This window comes from Puma concolor, chromosome A1, assembly GCF_028749965.1.
Source record: "Puma concolor isolate L17-30 chromosome A1, mPumCon1.1.hap2, whole genome shotgun sequence".
Lineage (NCBI taxonomy): Eukaryota > Metazoa > Chordata > Mammalia > Carnivora > Felidae > Puma > Puma concolor.
In genome coordinates, this window is record NC_141667.1 from 130,770,164 (window position 1) to 130,787,222 (window position 17,059).

The 17,059-nt window shown below is 45.9% G+C and overlaps 1 protein-coding gene and 1 long non-coding RNA gene across 6 annotated transcripts in view; one reads left to right on the plus strand and one right to left on the minus strand.

The window, feature by feature from the left end:
• Window positions 1-16,574, plus strand: part of FSTL4 (follistatin like 4) — a 458,716-nt gene extending 442,142 nt beyond the window's left edge. For 4 of the 5 annotated variants that reach the window (XM_086704139.1, XM_025924720.2, XM_086704150.1 and 1 more), the window contains 3 exons: window positions 5,959-6,066; window positions 12,594-12,703; window positions 15,217-16,574. In XM_086704139.1, the coding sequence (XP_086560265.1) occupies window positions 5,959-6,066; window positions 12,594-12,703; window positions 15,217-15,919 (921 nt within the window). In that variant the 3' untranslated portion in view covers window positions 15,920-16,574. The remainder of the gene's footprint in view (window positions 1-5,958; window positions 6,067-12,593; window positions 12,704-15,216) is intronic. The other variant, XM_086704158.1, reaches the window with a different exon arrangement.
• On the minus strand, window positions 1,737-8,174 carry LOC147584471 (uncharacterized). The gene is made up of 3 exons (XR_015250195.1): window positions 7,354-8,174; window positions 6,271-6,723; window positions 1,737-3,608 (listed from the first exon to the last, which is right to left on the minus strand). It is a non-coding gene; the product is annotated as an uncharacterized LOC147584471 (long non-coding RNA).
• Window positions 16,575-17,059: the final 485 nt, after the last annotated feature.

A 17,059-nucleotide genomic window follows, 5' to 3' on the forward strand; every position in this document is an offset into this window, starting at 1 on the left:
TTAAATTTTAAACTTAGGTTTTAAAATAGGCTCTGTTAGAACAGACTGCAAAGCAGAGTTGTGGCTACTAAAATAATCCAGGCAAGAGGTGCAGACAGCATTGGAGATGGTGAGATATGATCAGATTCTTGATAGATTTTCAATGTGGAAAGATTTCTGCTGAGTTGAATATAAATTTTCAGAGACAGGAGGCAGGCTGTTTTGGGTTTTTGTTTTTTGTTTTTTTAATTGAGAAACTGTAAACGGGCCCTGGGTGGCTCACTCGGTTAAGCATCCAGCCTCTGCTCAGGTCATGATCTCACAGCTCATGAGTTCGAGCCTTGCTTTGGGCTCTGTGCTGACAGTTCTGAGCCTGGAGCCTGCTTTGATTCTGTGACTTCGTCTCTCTCTCTCTCTACCCCTCCCCCACTCATACTCTGTGCCTCTCTCAAAAATAAATATTTAAAAAGTAAAAAACAAAAACATTGTAGAACGATGATGCCATGGATGGTGTGTGGTGGAATGACTAATGGCCCCAAGATGTCCACTTCTTAAACCCCAGAACCTAGGAACATCGCCTTATATGGCAAATGGTAGTCGGCAGATATAATTACATTATGGATTTCTCCTGTGGAGCCCTGAATCCAAGTGGAAGTATCCTTATCAGAGAAAGGCAATGTGAGGACTAAAGCACCCTGCTGGCTCTGAAGAGAAGGGGCCATGAGCTAATAAAGGCAGCTCTCAAGGCTGGAAAATTCCAGAAAACGCTTTCTCTCCCAGAGCATCTAGAAGGAGCACTGCCTTGCCGACATACTTGTTCAGCCCAGTGAAATTAATTTCAGACTTTCTGCCTCCAAAACTGTAAGAAAACAAATATGTGTTGTTTTAAGCTACTGACTTCATAGTAAGGTGCTACCACAGCAATAGGAAATGAATGCACCATATAGAGATTTAGGGCCAGGTAGGAGGTGCATGCCCTGCAAGAGGTAGACAGGAAAATTAGGCATTTGGATTTAGGTCTGTTAAGTTTAAAGTTCTGTTATAAATGTAAGCAGAGATGTCAAGCGATTGGATAAACGGGTCTGGAGTCCAAGGTGAGTGAGGTCTAGGCCAGAGATGTCAGTGTGGGTATCATCACCATACAAACTGCTAAATCCATACAGAAGAGGTCAAGGTTGGAGCCCTGAAGCACTCCAACACTTAAGGATCAGGAAGGAGAGAAGAAGCCAACAAGGAAACCAAGCAGGAGTAGCCTGAAAGGTACGAAGAAAATTGGGGGCTGCGGGGGACAAGGGGAGGATGCCAGAAACCAAAAGAAGAATTTTTTTAAATGTTTATTTATTTTTCACACAGAGAGAGGGTTAGAAAGCTGTGCAAGCAGGAGAGGGGCAGAGAGACAGGTAGCCAGAGGATCCAAAGCAGGCTCTGTAGGAAGCCTGACTTGGGGCTCAAACTCACAAACTCTGAGATCATGACCTGAGCCAAAGTCAGATGCTTAACCGACTGAGCCACCCAGGCACCCCAAAAGAAGAATGCCTTAAGGAAAAGTTTGTGGTCAGTGGTGTCAGATATAGCAGAGACCATTTGCATGTCACTGACCATTCAATTTGATATCACGTGGATCACCTTGGCAAGAGCAGATAAAATGAAATGGAATACAAGCTTGAGGTATTAGAGATAGTGAATACAGCCAACCATTTGGGGGAGTTTTGATGTAAATATGAGTAAAAGGAGTCAAATGAGGCAGTAGCTAGAAGAACATGCCAAAGAAACTTTTTTAGACTAGTTGACATTACAGCATATGTATGTATCTATGTATATATGTATGTATGTAATGCTAAAAAAATATATAAAAAAAAAAAAAACTCCCACACATCTTGGCTTTGTTCTGCATCATTAAAGTACGCAGGAGCCATTGGAATCCAGGGCAGAGAAGTAGAGATGCTAGCTTTAGATAAAAGCACATTCTTTGATGTAACAGGAGAAAAATAGAGAATATTCAGGTATGCTTACAAATAGGTGACAGTTACATTTGGTTGTAGTTGGATGAACATCTCTTCTGGTTGAAAATTGTCACTAAGCCTGGAGGTTTGGAGAGAAAGGTGAACGTTGCACGTGAGATTGAACTGACCAGGGAACTGTTAGAGGACTGCTGGACGAAATGTGAGCAGGATTGTGTTTTACTTTCCAGCATTGCCCAGGTGCAGGGTCTTTGTAGGGAGAAATTTGGATATAAGCAGGGTTGTGGTTTCTCCTAGGCAGTACAGGAGAAGACTTTCTGTTACTGATTTTTCTGGCCAGAGAGCATACTCACAATCATTTCAATCCTTGAAAATTCATTGAAGCTTGCTTTATGACCCAGCTGATGATCAATGGGGTCAATGTTGCATATGTACTTTACAAGAATGTGTATTCTAACGGGAGGTATAGTTTTCTGTATATATGTCAATTATGTCAAGTAGCTTCATTGCATTGTTCAGATCTTCTAAGTGATTTTTTTCATTGTTCACGGAGTCTGTCAGCTGCTGAAAGGTGTTGTTGAAGTCCAGCACTGTGATTGTAGATTTATGTAAAATTCTACCACTTTTGCTTTAAAATTGTAATAACTTCCTGGGACAAAGACTTCTTTGTTCTTAGAAAATATCTCTATCTCTGGCAATACTTCTTGCCTGAAAGTCCATTTTTGCCTAATTCTAGTATAGACAGATCAGATTTCCTTTGATTAGTGTTAACATGGTATAATTTTCCAAACTCCATGTATTTGGGTTTCGGCCTTTATGTAGTATAATAATCTTCATCTTTGACTTGGATCATTTGATCCATTTATATTTAATGCAATTATACAGTTAAATCTACCATTTTCTGGTTTTCTCATTTGACCTAACTGTTCTGCTTTTTTCTCCTTTTTACTTTCTTTTGGATTAAACATTTTCGTTCTGTTACTATTATTACCACCATAGAGATTATAACATGCATCCTTGCCTCAATACAAATTACTTCACTTCCCTAATAATGATAGAACCATACAACACTAACCCCTTAAACTCCTCTCCTGCCTTTTGCATTATTGTGGGAATGAATTTTAACTCTGTATATAATTTAACCCCACAAGACATGAGTTAGTATTATTTTGTATAGTTGATAGTCATTTATATTCACCTCCATATTTACTTTCTCACATTCCTGAAGCACACAGTTCTGTCTGGGATCATTTTCATTGTAAATGAAGTTTCTTTAATAGTTCTTTTAGTGCAGATCTGCTGGCAACACATCCTGAGTTTGTTTGTTTAAAAATAACTTTGCCTTTTATTTTTAAAAACTATTTTCACTGGATATAGAATTCTACCTTGGTAAATTATACTCAGCATTTTAAGATGCTGTTACCTTGTCTTCCACTGTTTTTGTTAATAGGTCACCTGTCAGTCTTATTGTCACCCTTCTGAAGGTCGTGTATCATTTGTTTTGACTGCTTTTCAGATTTTCTCTTTGGTGTTCAGCAGTTTCACTGTGATGTGCCCATGTACGGTATTCTTTGTATTTATTCTGATTTGGGAGTTCTAGTGGTTCTTGACTGTGTGGATTGATACCGTTCATCAGATTGGAATTCTTTCTTACCTCTTCTTTAGAAACTGTTAAAAAAAAAAAAAAGTTAGATCTTTCCACTGTATGCCACATGTCTGTTTCATTCACTCTTTTCCATTCTTGTTAGTCTCTTTGTGCTTCGAGTATGTTCTATCAATTTGTCTTTCAATTCACTAGGCCTATCTTCTGCTATGTCTAATACGGATTTAACAGAACCTAATTATTGAAATCTTAATTCCAGGTATTGCATTTTTCACTTTTGTAATTTCTACTTAAGTATATAAAATTCTAATTATATTTCTATGGGTCACCCATGGGTCTTTCTATTGTCTTTCATATGTAGTTTTTAATCACATAGTCTGTGTAGTCATGTCTTGTAATTTTTTAAATACCAGACACTCCATATAAAAAAAAAAAAAAGACTTGAGATGGTTGTCATCTTCCTCTGCGAGGCAGAGAGAGTAGAAAATGAATCATTTTAGTCTAATCAAGTGCTAAGTTGAATCGAGCCTGAACTGAATTTTTTAAGGCTTACTCTGCTTCTGATTTATTCCTAGGCCTAGAAGTTAGCCCTTCAGGATTTTTAACTAAGAGCCTGGTATGTTCTTCAGTATCTTTTCCTTCTATACCTTTGCTCCTCAGCATATTAAGACTTCAGAACACTGTTGTGAATTTAGGAGATTATTGGTTTAGCTCTTCAGTCCGCTTGCTACTCCACACCACCTCAGAATGAGAATGTGAAATGTGATTGGAGAAGTGTAAATAGAAAGGAGAGAGGCAGCTACAGTCCAAACACTAGGGAAGTTTTTCTGTGAAGAAGGCAGACAAATGGGGTAACTCGAATAGAATGCATAATCAAGAGAGTTTTTAAAAGAGTTGAAGAAACTAGAGACAATGTCAAGATGGTATTATTGGTGGTGGGTTAAGCAGCTCTGGGTACAGGAAGACAGTGCCAGATCCTGGAGCCTTTAGCAAATGAAGAGAAGCAACCAGGAAGCTGGCAGATGCTGGGAACAAAAAGAAGCAGGTGGAGATATGAACAAAGGACCTGCAGTACTTGAATGTAGGCAGAGGCTTCAGGGGCCAAGGGCTTTAAATTAGAGCCAAAAGAGTGAAAGGGGACTCCACAGATGATAACGAATGGAGAAGAAATTTAGGTCAGCATGGAGTGACAAAATTAAGAGTTCGGTTTTGTAGTTGTTAAGTTGATGTCATCAACAGAGGAATGAGTCCTAAAGTCATCAGAGTACAGCAGGTTATCTGAAGCCATAGAATCAGATGAACTCACCCAGAGAAAGGATGTAGATACAGAGAAGGTGGTCAAAGATGAAGACCTGAAACATGCCAACATTTTGAAATCAGAATGAGGAAGGGAAGCTAGGGAGATGGGAAGCTGAGAGAAGAGAAGCTTCCTAGAAGGGAGTAGTTAACCATGTGGAATCTTGCTGACATGTCAAAAAAGAGGAGGATCACAAAGTGATCTATCTGACACAAAGGCCTTCAAACAGGTCAGTGGAGTGATGAAGACAAACTTGATGGGAATATTAAAGAGAAATGGATCATGGACTCCACAGCCAGTACTTCAGAGAAGCTTTGACCAATGGGGGTAGAGGTGGGTTTCTCCCCCCGAAAGGGTGACATCTTTAATGAACACAGGGAGTGGCCAGGATGGAGGCCAGTGACAAGAAGAGCAAGGGTCATAGTCTAGCAGTATGAGCATCATGGAGGAGAGTTCTGGAACTTAGACAACTACATTATAAAAAGCAGAAAACAGTCTCCATTTGAGAGGGCCACGGGGGAAGCTCTGTTCTCCAAGGATAATAGAGTTTCAGTTACAGCAGTTAAAAAAAAATGTCTGCCTGAATCCTACAGTCTGGGTCCCAGAGCCTCCGGCTAAAGGATGTACAGATAGAGGCTGTGCAAAGAGACAAGACAGGTGATAATGGATGATCTCTAAGTCAGTCTCAGATGACACAGAAGGAAGGGCCAACTCACCAGAATCTCAGCCAAAGAACAGAACAGCCAAAGACACTGCAGGTTCTAGAGGCTCCAAAACGTTTCTAGGAGGCGTGGCCGGAGGGTCCTGCAGCTGATTCCTGAGTGGTAAACGTAAAGCCTCTGGGTTTAGACTTTTGCCAAGATGTCTTGGTCCCCTTTAAGTAAAACATGCACAAAGTTTATAAAAGGAATTAAATTACTGACAACGGTTTTATGCCTCTAAAGACAAACCCAGAAAGAGGCTTTGTGCCCTGGCTTCCCAAGCAGGCTCACTGCCAACGATGCTAGGTTAGCTATCCACTCACCTGGGCAGGAAGGCCATTTACACAAAGCCAAGAAATCACCACTGTGTCAGCTGATAAGAATGATGACCCACTTGTGCCTATTTTTTTTTTCAAGTCCATAGGTGTGGACCCTCTGCCAGCTAAGCTGTCCTATGACAAGTCTCATGACCAAGTGTGGGTCCTGAGCTGGGGGGATGTGCACAAGTCCCAACCAAGCCTCCAGGTATGTTGAACATGTAGAGACTGACACCCCACAGGAACAGAGGACGCTATCCTGTCTAATAAATGTCTCTTGCTTCCCTAGGTAGCTGATCACATTTATCCAAAACCTATCCATCAAGGTTTGAGGAGAGAGTAGGAAGTAGGAAACAACCTTGGGCCAAAGCCCCTCACAGGCGATTCACAAGGTGTCTTCAGCCAGGCCTACCTTTAAAAGATAATACTGATGATGGATAAGATTCTGATGTCAGGACAACCAGAATGTGGCTTCCAGACCCCACCTCTCCTGATCCAGGACTTTCTTCACCTTGGGCTGGGCAGGCTGGAAAACAGTGTCAAAGCACGTGCTAGATGTGAGCCTGTAAGGAAGGAAAAGTAGGAGCAGTAGTTATGTCCATAAGTGGAAGCACATTTACTGAGTGCTTACAGTATGCTAGGACACAGCAAAGTTCACTAATTTGCCCATGTCCCAACCCAGACAATGTGGCTCTGCAGCCCAACACTCAGCCACTGCACTGTGCTTCCTCTTTGAAAGAGTTTGGTCACAGGAGCTCTGTGGGATCCCCCCCTCTCCACCCGTCAGAGAAGGTCAACATCACCCCTGTGTTGAGCGTGCCTGGCTCTGCCTTTCTCATCCAGGGATGCATTACAGAATTAAACCCTAAAAAAAAAAAAAAAAAAAAAGTGAGTTGAATGCCTGCATTGTCCCAAAGATCTACATAGAACCATTCTAGATGCACAGAAGTTAATTCATTTCATACAGTGGATGCCTCAGCACATTAGGGTTTCATTCTCTCTCAGAACCCCAGCTGACAAGGGCTGCAGATGGAGTCAAGTTCACCCTGTTCTCAAGACTGGTAAGAGCAAAGGGACAGCTGGGTCTACAGAGGCTTCGTCCAGGGGAATACCTGCCTGCCTACCTCTGCACGGTTGGGCCAGGGGGAAGACACTATTTCATCTCCTATAAATTGAAGCTATTGTCATTTGATGGATGCCATCAACGTGGGCCCCAGTGAGATGACAAAAAAATCCATTACAGTGTCTAGAAGCCTGAATAAAGGTCATTCAGAGCAGAGCCTAAGCCCAGGGAAATTGTAATTTTTATTGGCCCTCCCTCTGGCAGCTCCAACAAAGCCTCTAAGGTAATTCAAGGGGAGGGGGTCACCAAAATTTTTTTTTGCTGAAACCAAAAATGACTGCCTAATTTAACAAGGCAGAGGAGTTGAAAAACACATGGTTTCACAGGTTATGTGTAAAAGAGAAAACATGAGAGTGGCAGTGGATTTCTCACCTGTAACAGGAGCGGGCAGACTATGGCATCTACATGGCTGAGATCCAAGAATCCTATTCCCAGCTAAGATATCCTTTACCTGGCAGGACAAAAGAAAGATACAGTATGTGCAAGAATTCAGAGAGTGCATCACTCACCTGCACCCTCTAAGCAACAGATTTGAGGAAAGGATCCCAGACAAACACCAGATGAAGAAAGATCAAGAGGAGACTGATGTAAAGAATGAACCCACAGAGGAACTAAGATGGAGGAAGACAGGCTCTCTGCAAATGTGTAATAAGTTCTAAATAAGTATGTTTGAATTAGGATAGACAGGCTGAAAGAGAAATCCTGATGCCAGGCTATAACCAAAGATAAATTAATTCAGTAAAAATAATTGCATGGAGGGGAGGAAAGTGGAGGGAGTAAAAATACTCAGAAATATCTTATTGGGGTAGAGAAGGTGTGGAGAATGCTGTTTGGAAGTAGTAGTTGGGAAGTGAGCATCTCATTATTCCAAATGTGATCAACTGAATTCTCCTAAAAGCTGTGATGATCAGACTTTGTTAGGAACAAAGGAAACTCTAACTTGTTTATAAGAAACACACATGGGGGCGCCTGGGTGGCTCAGTCGGTTAGGCATCCGACTTGGGCTCAGGTCATGATCTCGCGGTCCGTGGGTTTGAGCCCCACATCGGGCTCTGTGCTGACAGCTCAGAGCCTGGAGCCTGTTTCAGATTCTGGGTCTCCCTCTTTCTCTGACCCTCCCCTGTTCCTGCTCTCTGTCTCAAAAATAAATAAATGTTAAAAAAAATTAAAAAAACACACATGAAACAGAATAAAAGGTTGAATGAGGACAGGTGAACAAGAATATATTATTTCTACTCATGCATATCAGGCAAGGTAGGGTTTAAGGTCACCAGCACTAAAAACAGCAAACAGAGAGATACTATGTCTCTACTATGTCTCCAGTAGCCTATAGTTATCAAGCAACATTAACAACTAAATGGCCTCAAACAAGAGCAATTAAAAATACAAGGAGAGGGGCGCCTGGGTGGCTCAGTCGGTTGAGCGTCCGACTTCGGCTCAGGTCACGATCTCACGGTCCGTGAGTTCGAGCCCCGCGTCGGGCTCTGGGCTGATGGCTCGGAGCCTGGAGCCTGCTTCCGATTCTGTGTCTCCCTCTCTCTCTGACCCTCCCCCGTTCATGCTCTGTCTCTGTCTCAAAAATAAATAAACGTTAAAAAAATTTAAAAAAAAAAATACAAGGAGAACTTGGAGCACCTGGGTAGATTTGTCAGTTAAGAGTCTGATTCTTGACCTCCGCTCAGGTCTTAAGCTCAGGGTTGTGAGTTCAAGCCCCACATTGGGCTCTGCCCTGGACATGAAACCTACTTGAAAAAATAATACAAGGAGAACTTAATTTAACATGCACTTAAATTGTCCAAAGGATATGAATGACATGGGAAAATTGATTAAGAATGCAACTTGGTTTAATATACACCTTTCATCTGCAAAACAGTTTTTTCACACGTCCACATACGAATAGGTTTATCTGTAACCACAAAGGATATTAACCAATCTTGTAAAAGTAGATGTTATAGGCAACATTAGCTGATGAATTAGAAACAATTAAAATAGAACCTAATAAGAAGACACTCCTATATAACTACTGGATCAAAAAGGAAGCTAAAAGGGAAATTAGAAACACTCTCAAAAGCAAGAGTAAAGCGATCATTCTACATCAAGACCAACAGGAGACAGAGAAGGCTGTAGACATGGAGTGTCTGGGTCTTAAAAGCCTGAAGAAGTACTTGTGTTAAGAAATGAGAACAAGAACAGAGTAGTGACAAGGAGAAGAAGAATGAAATTAATATAAACAAAACCAAAGAACAAAGAGAAACAGAGAAATCCTTCACAAGCCTGGTAAAGGAACAAAGAACGAATATATAAAATGAGGCATGAGAAAAGGAGTATTACTGCAGATACAGGAGGATAAAAATAACCGGAAATTAATACATGGCAACTCCGGGGCAGCAAATTTTAAAACCTAAAATAAGTGGATGATAGCTTACAAAATGTAGCCACCTGGCCAGCTCCATCAGTAGAGCGTGCAACTCTTGATTTCGGAGTCATGAGTGTAAGCCCCACGCTGGGAGTAAACACTGACCTAACAGAAGCCCGTAATAGAATAATAATTACAGGGTTTTTTTAAAGATTGAAGAGCTACCACAGAAAAACAGTTGAATTTTATCAAACCTTCAAAATATATTTTTAATATTATTTAACTATCTCGGACCACAGGGAGGATAATGTGCAGCTTCTTTGTTTTAAATAGCCAGCATAAGTTTAATTATGAAAATTGACTAAAAATTGTGTGAAAAAAAAAGCTGTAGGCTAATGTCACTTAGGAATACAGAAGCAAAATTCTAAACACGGTATTAAAAACAGAGTCCAGCAGTGCATCTAAATGCAGGGAACAAAGTCCCAGAATACGATGATGGTTCACTCTCAGGAAATCAGTCAACATTCTCTTAACACAAAGGGGGGAAAAAAAACTATTTTCAATAAATCCTGAAAAGGCACTGAATTAAATGCAGCAGACATTCTCAATGAAATACTTAAAAACACGAACAAAAAGGCAATTTCTTAAATATAATGAACCCTATTTCCCAAAAACCGAGAGCAAAGTTTGCCTAAATGGCCAAACACAACTATTACAATCAGGAATTAGGTCACAACGTCCAGCATCCCAAGTGCAGAGTCTAGGCATTGCACTGTAACAAGAAAGGGACCAGATTGAATAAACCTACCTTCTTCCCTATGGGCTTGGGTTAAAGAAACCACTACTTGCAAAAACTCATGGAAATGTCAACTGGCCCAGCCCTTGGGGTGCACAATTAGGAAAGGAGAACCAAAAGCCTCAAAACAATGCTTTTTTGAATCCAGCAACTTGACTTCCAAAGGCTATGATCATGGGTATGGACAAAAACTTTGTTTCTCCATATCCAACACTAAGGAACTGGTTAAACAGAACTTTGCTTGGACTACATGAAGGTGTTTCTATAAATGAAGCCCTTCCCTCAGCAGCCAGTGTTGGCTGGCACCTTCTTGAATCCTCCGTATCACTCCTTGGCCCACCAGTCCCAGACCCCCAGACCCCCCAGCTGAGCCTCCCTTCTCAGCTGGTTTTGTCTACCCTCTTAGAGAGATGCTCAGCCTTCAGGACTCCGCGTGAACTATCAAGTGACATTTCCTGATATCTAGCCACATATGTACGTCTCCATAGGTGGGCTCCTGAAGCAAGCCCACAGAGCCAGCAAAATTAAGGAGTTGGACAATTATCTTTTGGACACTAACATGCGGGGGAACGTGCCAGGATGCAAGGCCAAGAAGGAACTCACGACTCGTCAGACAAATGAGGCGGTCACACCCACATCAGTTCAATGGCCCGTGGTACTGCGTTTTGATGAAGTAACCTCTGAATATAGGGTGTCAGAGTGGTGAAGCGTGAATGACACTGACCGCTGACAGCCTGTAATTTTCCATCTCTATTAGAAGCTAAAATGACAGGCCTGCGATCAAGCAGTGATTGTATGGCTTCTTGGAATTCTCTGGCATTTTCCCCTAGAAACTCCCATGATCCAGTTTCCTAATGCTGATATTTTCATGCCCAGTACCAAGAGTGTTTTCCCATGGACTTGCCATGGAAGTATCATTTGGCCATTTTAAAAAATCACAGAAAAATAACCTAATGCAGTGTGACAACTTCAGAGCTGCCCCAAGGCTGAAAATCACAGCCCTCCTCATTCCTGTCCGGCATCCTCTCTGCTTACCCCCTCCCACCTCCACCCCCCAGGAAGCATGATCCAGAAAAGACTCAAACTTCAACCCTGCCTGAGAAGGCAGGCCAGGTGTTGTTTGTTTCCCCATAAAAGCAAGAGTCAGAAGGCAGTCCTATTCTTAAAAGATAAAAGCATCCAGAACTCCAAGCCACATGAGTTACCGAAGCCCCAACAGAGACTGTCCTCAGCCTCAGGCTGCAGAAGTCTGGACCATGTAAGCACAGCCATACTATCAAGATCAGAGAAAGTGTCTCAGCTCTGTGTTCACAGTCTAGCCCCCCTCCCTCCCCTGCTCAGAGGGTCTGGGCTTGACCTTGTGGGCCTTCAGCCTCATCTGGCTATGGGCCACCCACGTTCCAGGGCAATGGCCTAGAAATTGGAGGCTGACAAGCACATGAAGAAGGAAAGGGGACACAGGCTGTTGGGCATGGTGTCTCTGGCCTGGCCATGCCCAAGGCTGTGTTAGCTGATAGACACGTGCTCAGCCTGACCACAGCAGGCTTTCCGGCAGGACCTCCACACTGCTCTCTTCCCACCTAATCTCCGACATCACTCGGCTCTGTTCTGCACTGCCACCGTGCCCTTCCCTGACACAGGCCCAGCAGGAACTGTCCACAGCAGAGAATGGCTGCGGCTGCCTCCTGCCAACCCCACAGAGAAAGTGGTACAAAAGAAGAAAGGGAAACAGAGGCAGCTATGCTCTGTCACTACCAATGTGTACAAAACATGGGGCCTGATTCTTGATTTCTCACAGCAGGTCCGTTGTGCAACTAGACCCCATCCCCAGCATTCTAACTGCAAGGCATCTAAATGGCTTGAGCAGCATCTTTGAATGGCATTTATGCAGGATTCCTGCTTTCTCCAATAAACCATGGAGTCACAATTCCCATAGAACACCTCTGTGAGCAGTCTATGATAGAGATGCCCAACAAATGGGCCCAGGCACCTGGCATCAAAGGAAAATAAGGAAGCAGTAAATACTTGCACCATTTAACATTTTCATGACTGAAAAGCTCACTCCCTCTCTTCCCAGGGTGGCCTGGGTGCTGAGAAGGTGGGATTCTCAGTTGTAGGGGAGGTGGTCTCTGAGCAGAGTGATCTTTCTCTTCTGGGGGCCTCTCCCAGAAGCTCCAGCGTGGTCCCCACTGTGCCATCAGGGGCTGGTGATGTGCGGGCCCAGTTTTGGGTCAGACCTGCCTGCACAGGAGGGAGTGATTCAGGCATTCATACCTGTACTGCCCCTCTCCCCCAAAGGGGGAGTCCCTGCTCTGCTCCTGCCCCCCTCTCTCACACTGGGGGCATCTCTCTCTGAAGTAGCCTGTCTGCTGAGGGGCCTTACCAGCATGTGCTTGTGGTTCCAGGTTTCCCACCCCTTCCTGGGTGGGCCCTCACAAGGACCCTCCCTCTGTGTTATAGGTGATCACAGAAGCCAGCACCGGCCAGGGCCAGCACCTTATCCGCACACCATTTGCAGGAGTGGATGATTTCTTCATTCCTCCAACAAACCTCATCATCAACCATATCAGGTGAGACAGGCCCACGATGCCCTAAGGAACCCCCATAATCCAACTCAGCCCGGCATGTGGTGCATTTGCGCTCTGTGAGACCTGCTCCTTCTGTGTCTCTGTCACTCATCCTGAGCTGGCCTTGGGCTCCGTCATGAGGGGACAGAAATGGATCCATCACTAGTCCTTAAGTGCCTTAGTTAAGGAAGGCACCCAGCTCCTATGGCCCTCAGAGGCCCACTGAGGACAGAAAGTCTCATCCTCAAGGTGAGGACTATAGAGAAAAGGAAACAATAGTGGTTAATGGGTCACCCTCTCCTTGTTAGACACAAAGAAACTAGTAGAAGTGGTCTTGACCCCTTTTTACACATGCGGAAACCAAGGATTAGAGAAGTTAAAACACGGGCCAAGTTTACACATCCAGGAAGAGTCAGATGAAATACGAGGCCAAGTCTCTTTTTAGTTCCTTATTCTCTGCTGCCCACTGCCCATGGGTTTTCCAGAAGCCCCCAGAGCAGCCATGGAGAGGGCCAGCCAGGGAACAAGGCCTCTGCTTGTCTGGTTTTCACCATCCAGAACAGCCTAAAAATGGTGGCCTATGGTCTCAACTGCAAACCTCAGCTCAACCTGGCTGTTCCCCCTGCCTGTTCGTTTCAGACAACCCCTAACACCTACTGTAAAGTCACCACTGCAGAAGACTCAGCCTGCCCCTTTATAAAGACACAGAGACCCGAAGGTCGTGCCTTTCTTTTGTCTGACATCAAGTCCCTTTCTCCAGGAAGAAAGGACTCATTGTTACATATTGAAGCTGGACTTGTAAAACTAGGCCCACCCAGTGATTCAAGCCCAAGAAAGAAAACAGCTCCTTTATGAACCCTACCGTGTGGACAGCACCTGGGAGGAGCCTCTAAGATTCTGGGGGTTGCTCAAGGGTGAAAAACCCCCAAAGAAGCTGAATTCAGGCGAGAGTCTAGCACATTTACAGGCTCTGCGGCACCTGGGTGTGGCGTTTTACATTCAAGTTCTTTACCAGAGTTTCATGCTCTTTCCATGCTTGATCTCTTTTTTTTTTTTTTTTTTTAATTTTTTTTTTTTTTTTAACGTTTATTTATTTTTTTGGGACAGAGAGAGACAGAGCATGAACGGGGGAGGGGCAGAGAGAGAGGGAGACACAGAATCAGAAACAGGCTCCAGGCTCTGAGCCATCAGCCCAGAGCCCGACGCGGGGCTCGAACTCACGGACCGTGAGATCGTGACCTGGCTGAAGTCGGACGCTTAACCGACTGCGCCACCCAGGCGCCCCTCTCTTTTTTTTTTTAATGTTTATTTATTTTTGAGACAGAGAGAGACAGAGCATGAATGGGGGAGGGGCAGAGAGAGAGGGAGACACAGAATCGGAAGCAGGCTCCAGGCTCTGAGCCATCAGCCCAGAGCCTGACGCGGGGCTCAAACCCACAAACCGTGAGATCGTGACCTGAGCTGAAGTCGGACGCTCAACCGACTGAGCCACCCAGGCGCCCCATCCATGCTTGATCTCTTTAAGAATGCTTTAAAGATGCTTTTAAGTGGGCATTTCCCCCACTCAGAGACTCAGGTATTCAAAAGAGAAGTGTGGAGGAGATGTTTCTCTTCCTCCCATAGGCATCCACGGCACCAAAAGGCCTCTCTCAGTTAGCGATTGAGGCAGAGGCTCTTAGGTCAAAGCCAAGTCCTGCCTGGGGTCAGGCCTTCTGGCAGCTTGCCACCCACCCCCAGAGGGGAATTTCACCAAGCCCAGATGTGAGTGGCTACCGCCTGCTGGGCCCTTCCCCTCAAGCTCTGTCTTTGATCCAGTCCTCCCAAAATCCCTTAGAAGGAACCGCCCTCTTCAGCATGGCAGAGGCTCTAAGAGGCCGTCCACACACCAGGCTCTGCAGTGGGCAGGGCAGCAGGGCCACGCCAAGGCCATCTGACTGCAAAGGTAAAAGCTGTCCTCAGCCCCCCTGCCCAAGCTTCCTCCCCCAGGGGATCAGGGATCATAACCGACACAGGAGAGGCTGCCCCTCCACCTTCCTCTCCCCCGGGGGAGGGAGCACTGGAGGAAGCGAGTTGGCTTGCGGTGCCTGCTCAGAATCTGATTAGTCCAGAGGGCAGTAGCAGCAAGCCCACCTCTGCCGTCCTCCTCCTGGCAGGTGATCGGGGCTCTTTTCCCTCCAGGCACAGGCCCCCACTTCCCAGCTGGCAGCAGGCCTCAGGGGAGCTGATGTGAAGGCATCCCAAAGGGAGAAGCTATTGACGGCACTTTTATGCTCCTCCTTTACCATTTCTAGAGATGAGTGCGTGTTATGAGAGCAGAAATCGAGGAGCATTTGTAATGCGGCTGCCTTCATTTTCACCTCGTAGATGAATGACTGAAGAAGCCAGGCCCTGCAGGATGGTACATCTAATTAAGAAGCTGTTAGCGCACTGAAGGATTAGGATAAAGGGAAGAGAATGGATGCAATCCTTTAGAGGAATGACAGAGCCCCTCCTGACCTCAGTTCTTCCCTTCGCAGGTTCGGCTTCATCTTCAACAAGTCTGAGCCCGCAGTTCACAAAGTTGACCTGGAAACACTGGTGCTGCTCAAGACCATCAGCCTGCAGAGCCACGGCTGCGTGCCACAGGCCATGGCCCACACCCACCTGGGCGGCTACTTCTTCATCCAGTGCCAACAGGATGGCCCCCCTTCTGCCGCCCCCCAGTTGCTGCTCGACAGTGTCACGGACTCCGTGCTCGGCCCCAATGGGGACGTGACTGGCACCCCACACGTGTCCCCCGACGGGCGCTTTGTGGTCAGCACTGCTGCCACCAGCCCCCAGCTGCACGTGCAGGAGATCACGCTGCAGGGAGAGATCCAGACTCTCTCTAGCCTGAAAATAAGACAGGGCATCTCCGACGTGGCCTTCCAGCACTCCTTCACCCACGGCGATCAGTACTACATCTACGCCCCCCTGGAGACAGAGCCAGACCTGCTGTTCCTGGAGCTGTCCACGGGGAAGACGGGCATGCTCAAGAACTTGAAGGAGCCACCCACGGGGCCCGCATGGCCTTGGGGAGGGCCCCGCAGGATCGTGAGGGACAGCGGGCTCTTCGGACAGTACCTGCTCATCCCCGCCCAAGAGTCGCTGTTTCTCGTCAATGGGAGACAAAACGCGCTGCGGTGTGAGGTGTCGGGCGTAAAGCGGGGGACCACAGTGGTGTGGGTGGGCGAGGTATGAAGGAGCCCGGGGCAGAGCCCTGGGCCACCGAGCACGGCCGAGTCCTCACACCGCAGCCCCAGGCAGGCGCCCTGTACATTTTCACGGACAAAAGCAAAACCTGTATCCGCTTTGTGGTTCAACACTGGCCTCCTTGCAAGTTTCCTAGTATAAGGTATGCGCTGCTAACCAGATTGGGGTTTTTCGTTGGGAAGTATGATTTATGCCTTGAGCTACGGTGAGAACACATGCTGCTGTGTAAAGGAATCATTTCTGTGCCCAGCTACACGCCATGTTTCCTGGGGAACGCTGCGGAACCAAGAGCTCCTGCTTTCCAGGCTGACACTTGTGTCGGTTGCCTTCATGTACTCATTGTCCGTCACAGCCGGGTCCAGCCAACCTCCCCCCTGATGGAGCGGCCCCGAAGCCGGGCCTGGAAACTCAGTGCGAGCCCTGGCTTTCGCTCCAGGCATGAGAGCCACGTCTGCCCTCACTCCGGACCTTCTTTTCTCCTGAGCAGCCGCTTCATGCTTTTTTTCCATGTGACTTGGTGTAAGCCTGAGGGAGATCCAGCCAGACTTCTTGCGTCTTGGGGGATGGGGAAATCACTTACTTTATTTTGGAAATTTTGATTAAAAGATAATTTTTTATAATCTCAAATGCTAGTAAGCAGAAAGATGCTCTCCGAGGTCCGCTCTGTTCGTCCCTGCCTTAGGCCAAGTCTCTGAGAGTCACCACCCCACACCCAGAAAGAACAGTGATCATCCAGGAATAACGGTCCTCTATACCACGGACACCCCGAGTACAGATCTAGCCACCAAAGAGGCAAAGACTTTGTTCTGGGCCGGGACGCAAAGAGACCAGGACAAACCCTGTGTGCCTGCTTTTTACCACTGAACGGGGATGTTTTATGAGCCGGGCCCAGTTCCCCAGATTCAGGGCAGACTGGGCTTGCCACGGAGGCCTACAGAAGAGTGACCTCCTGGTGCAACACAAAGACACGTGTGGGGTCCAAGTGGCTTCTGTAGGCGATCCCTTTCAAAAATCAATTTCTTTTCTGCCCGTGGCCCTTGCACTCAGCTCTAGCATGCCCGTCATTGCATCATCACGGCACAGCACATTTCAGTCTTTTCTTACACGTGGACCCTTCTGTCCCCAATA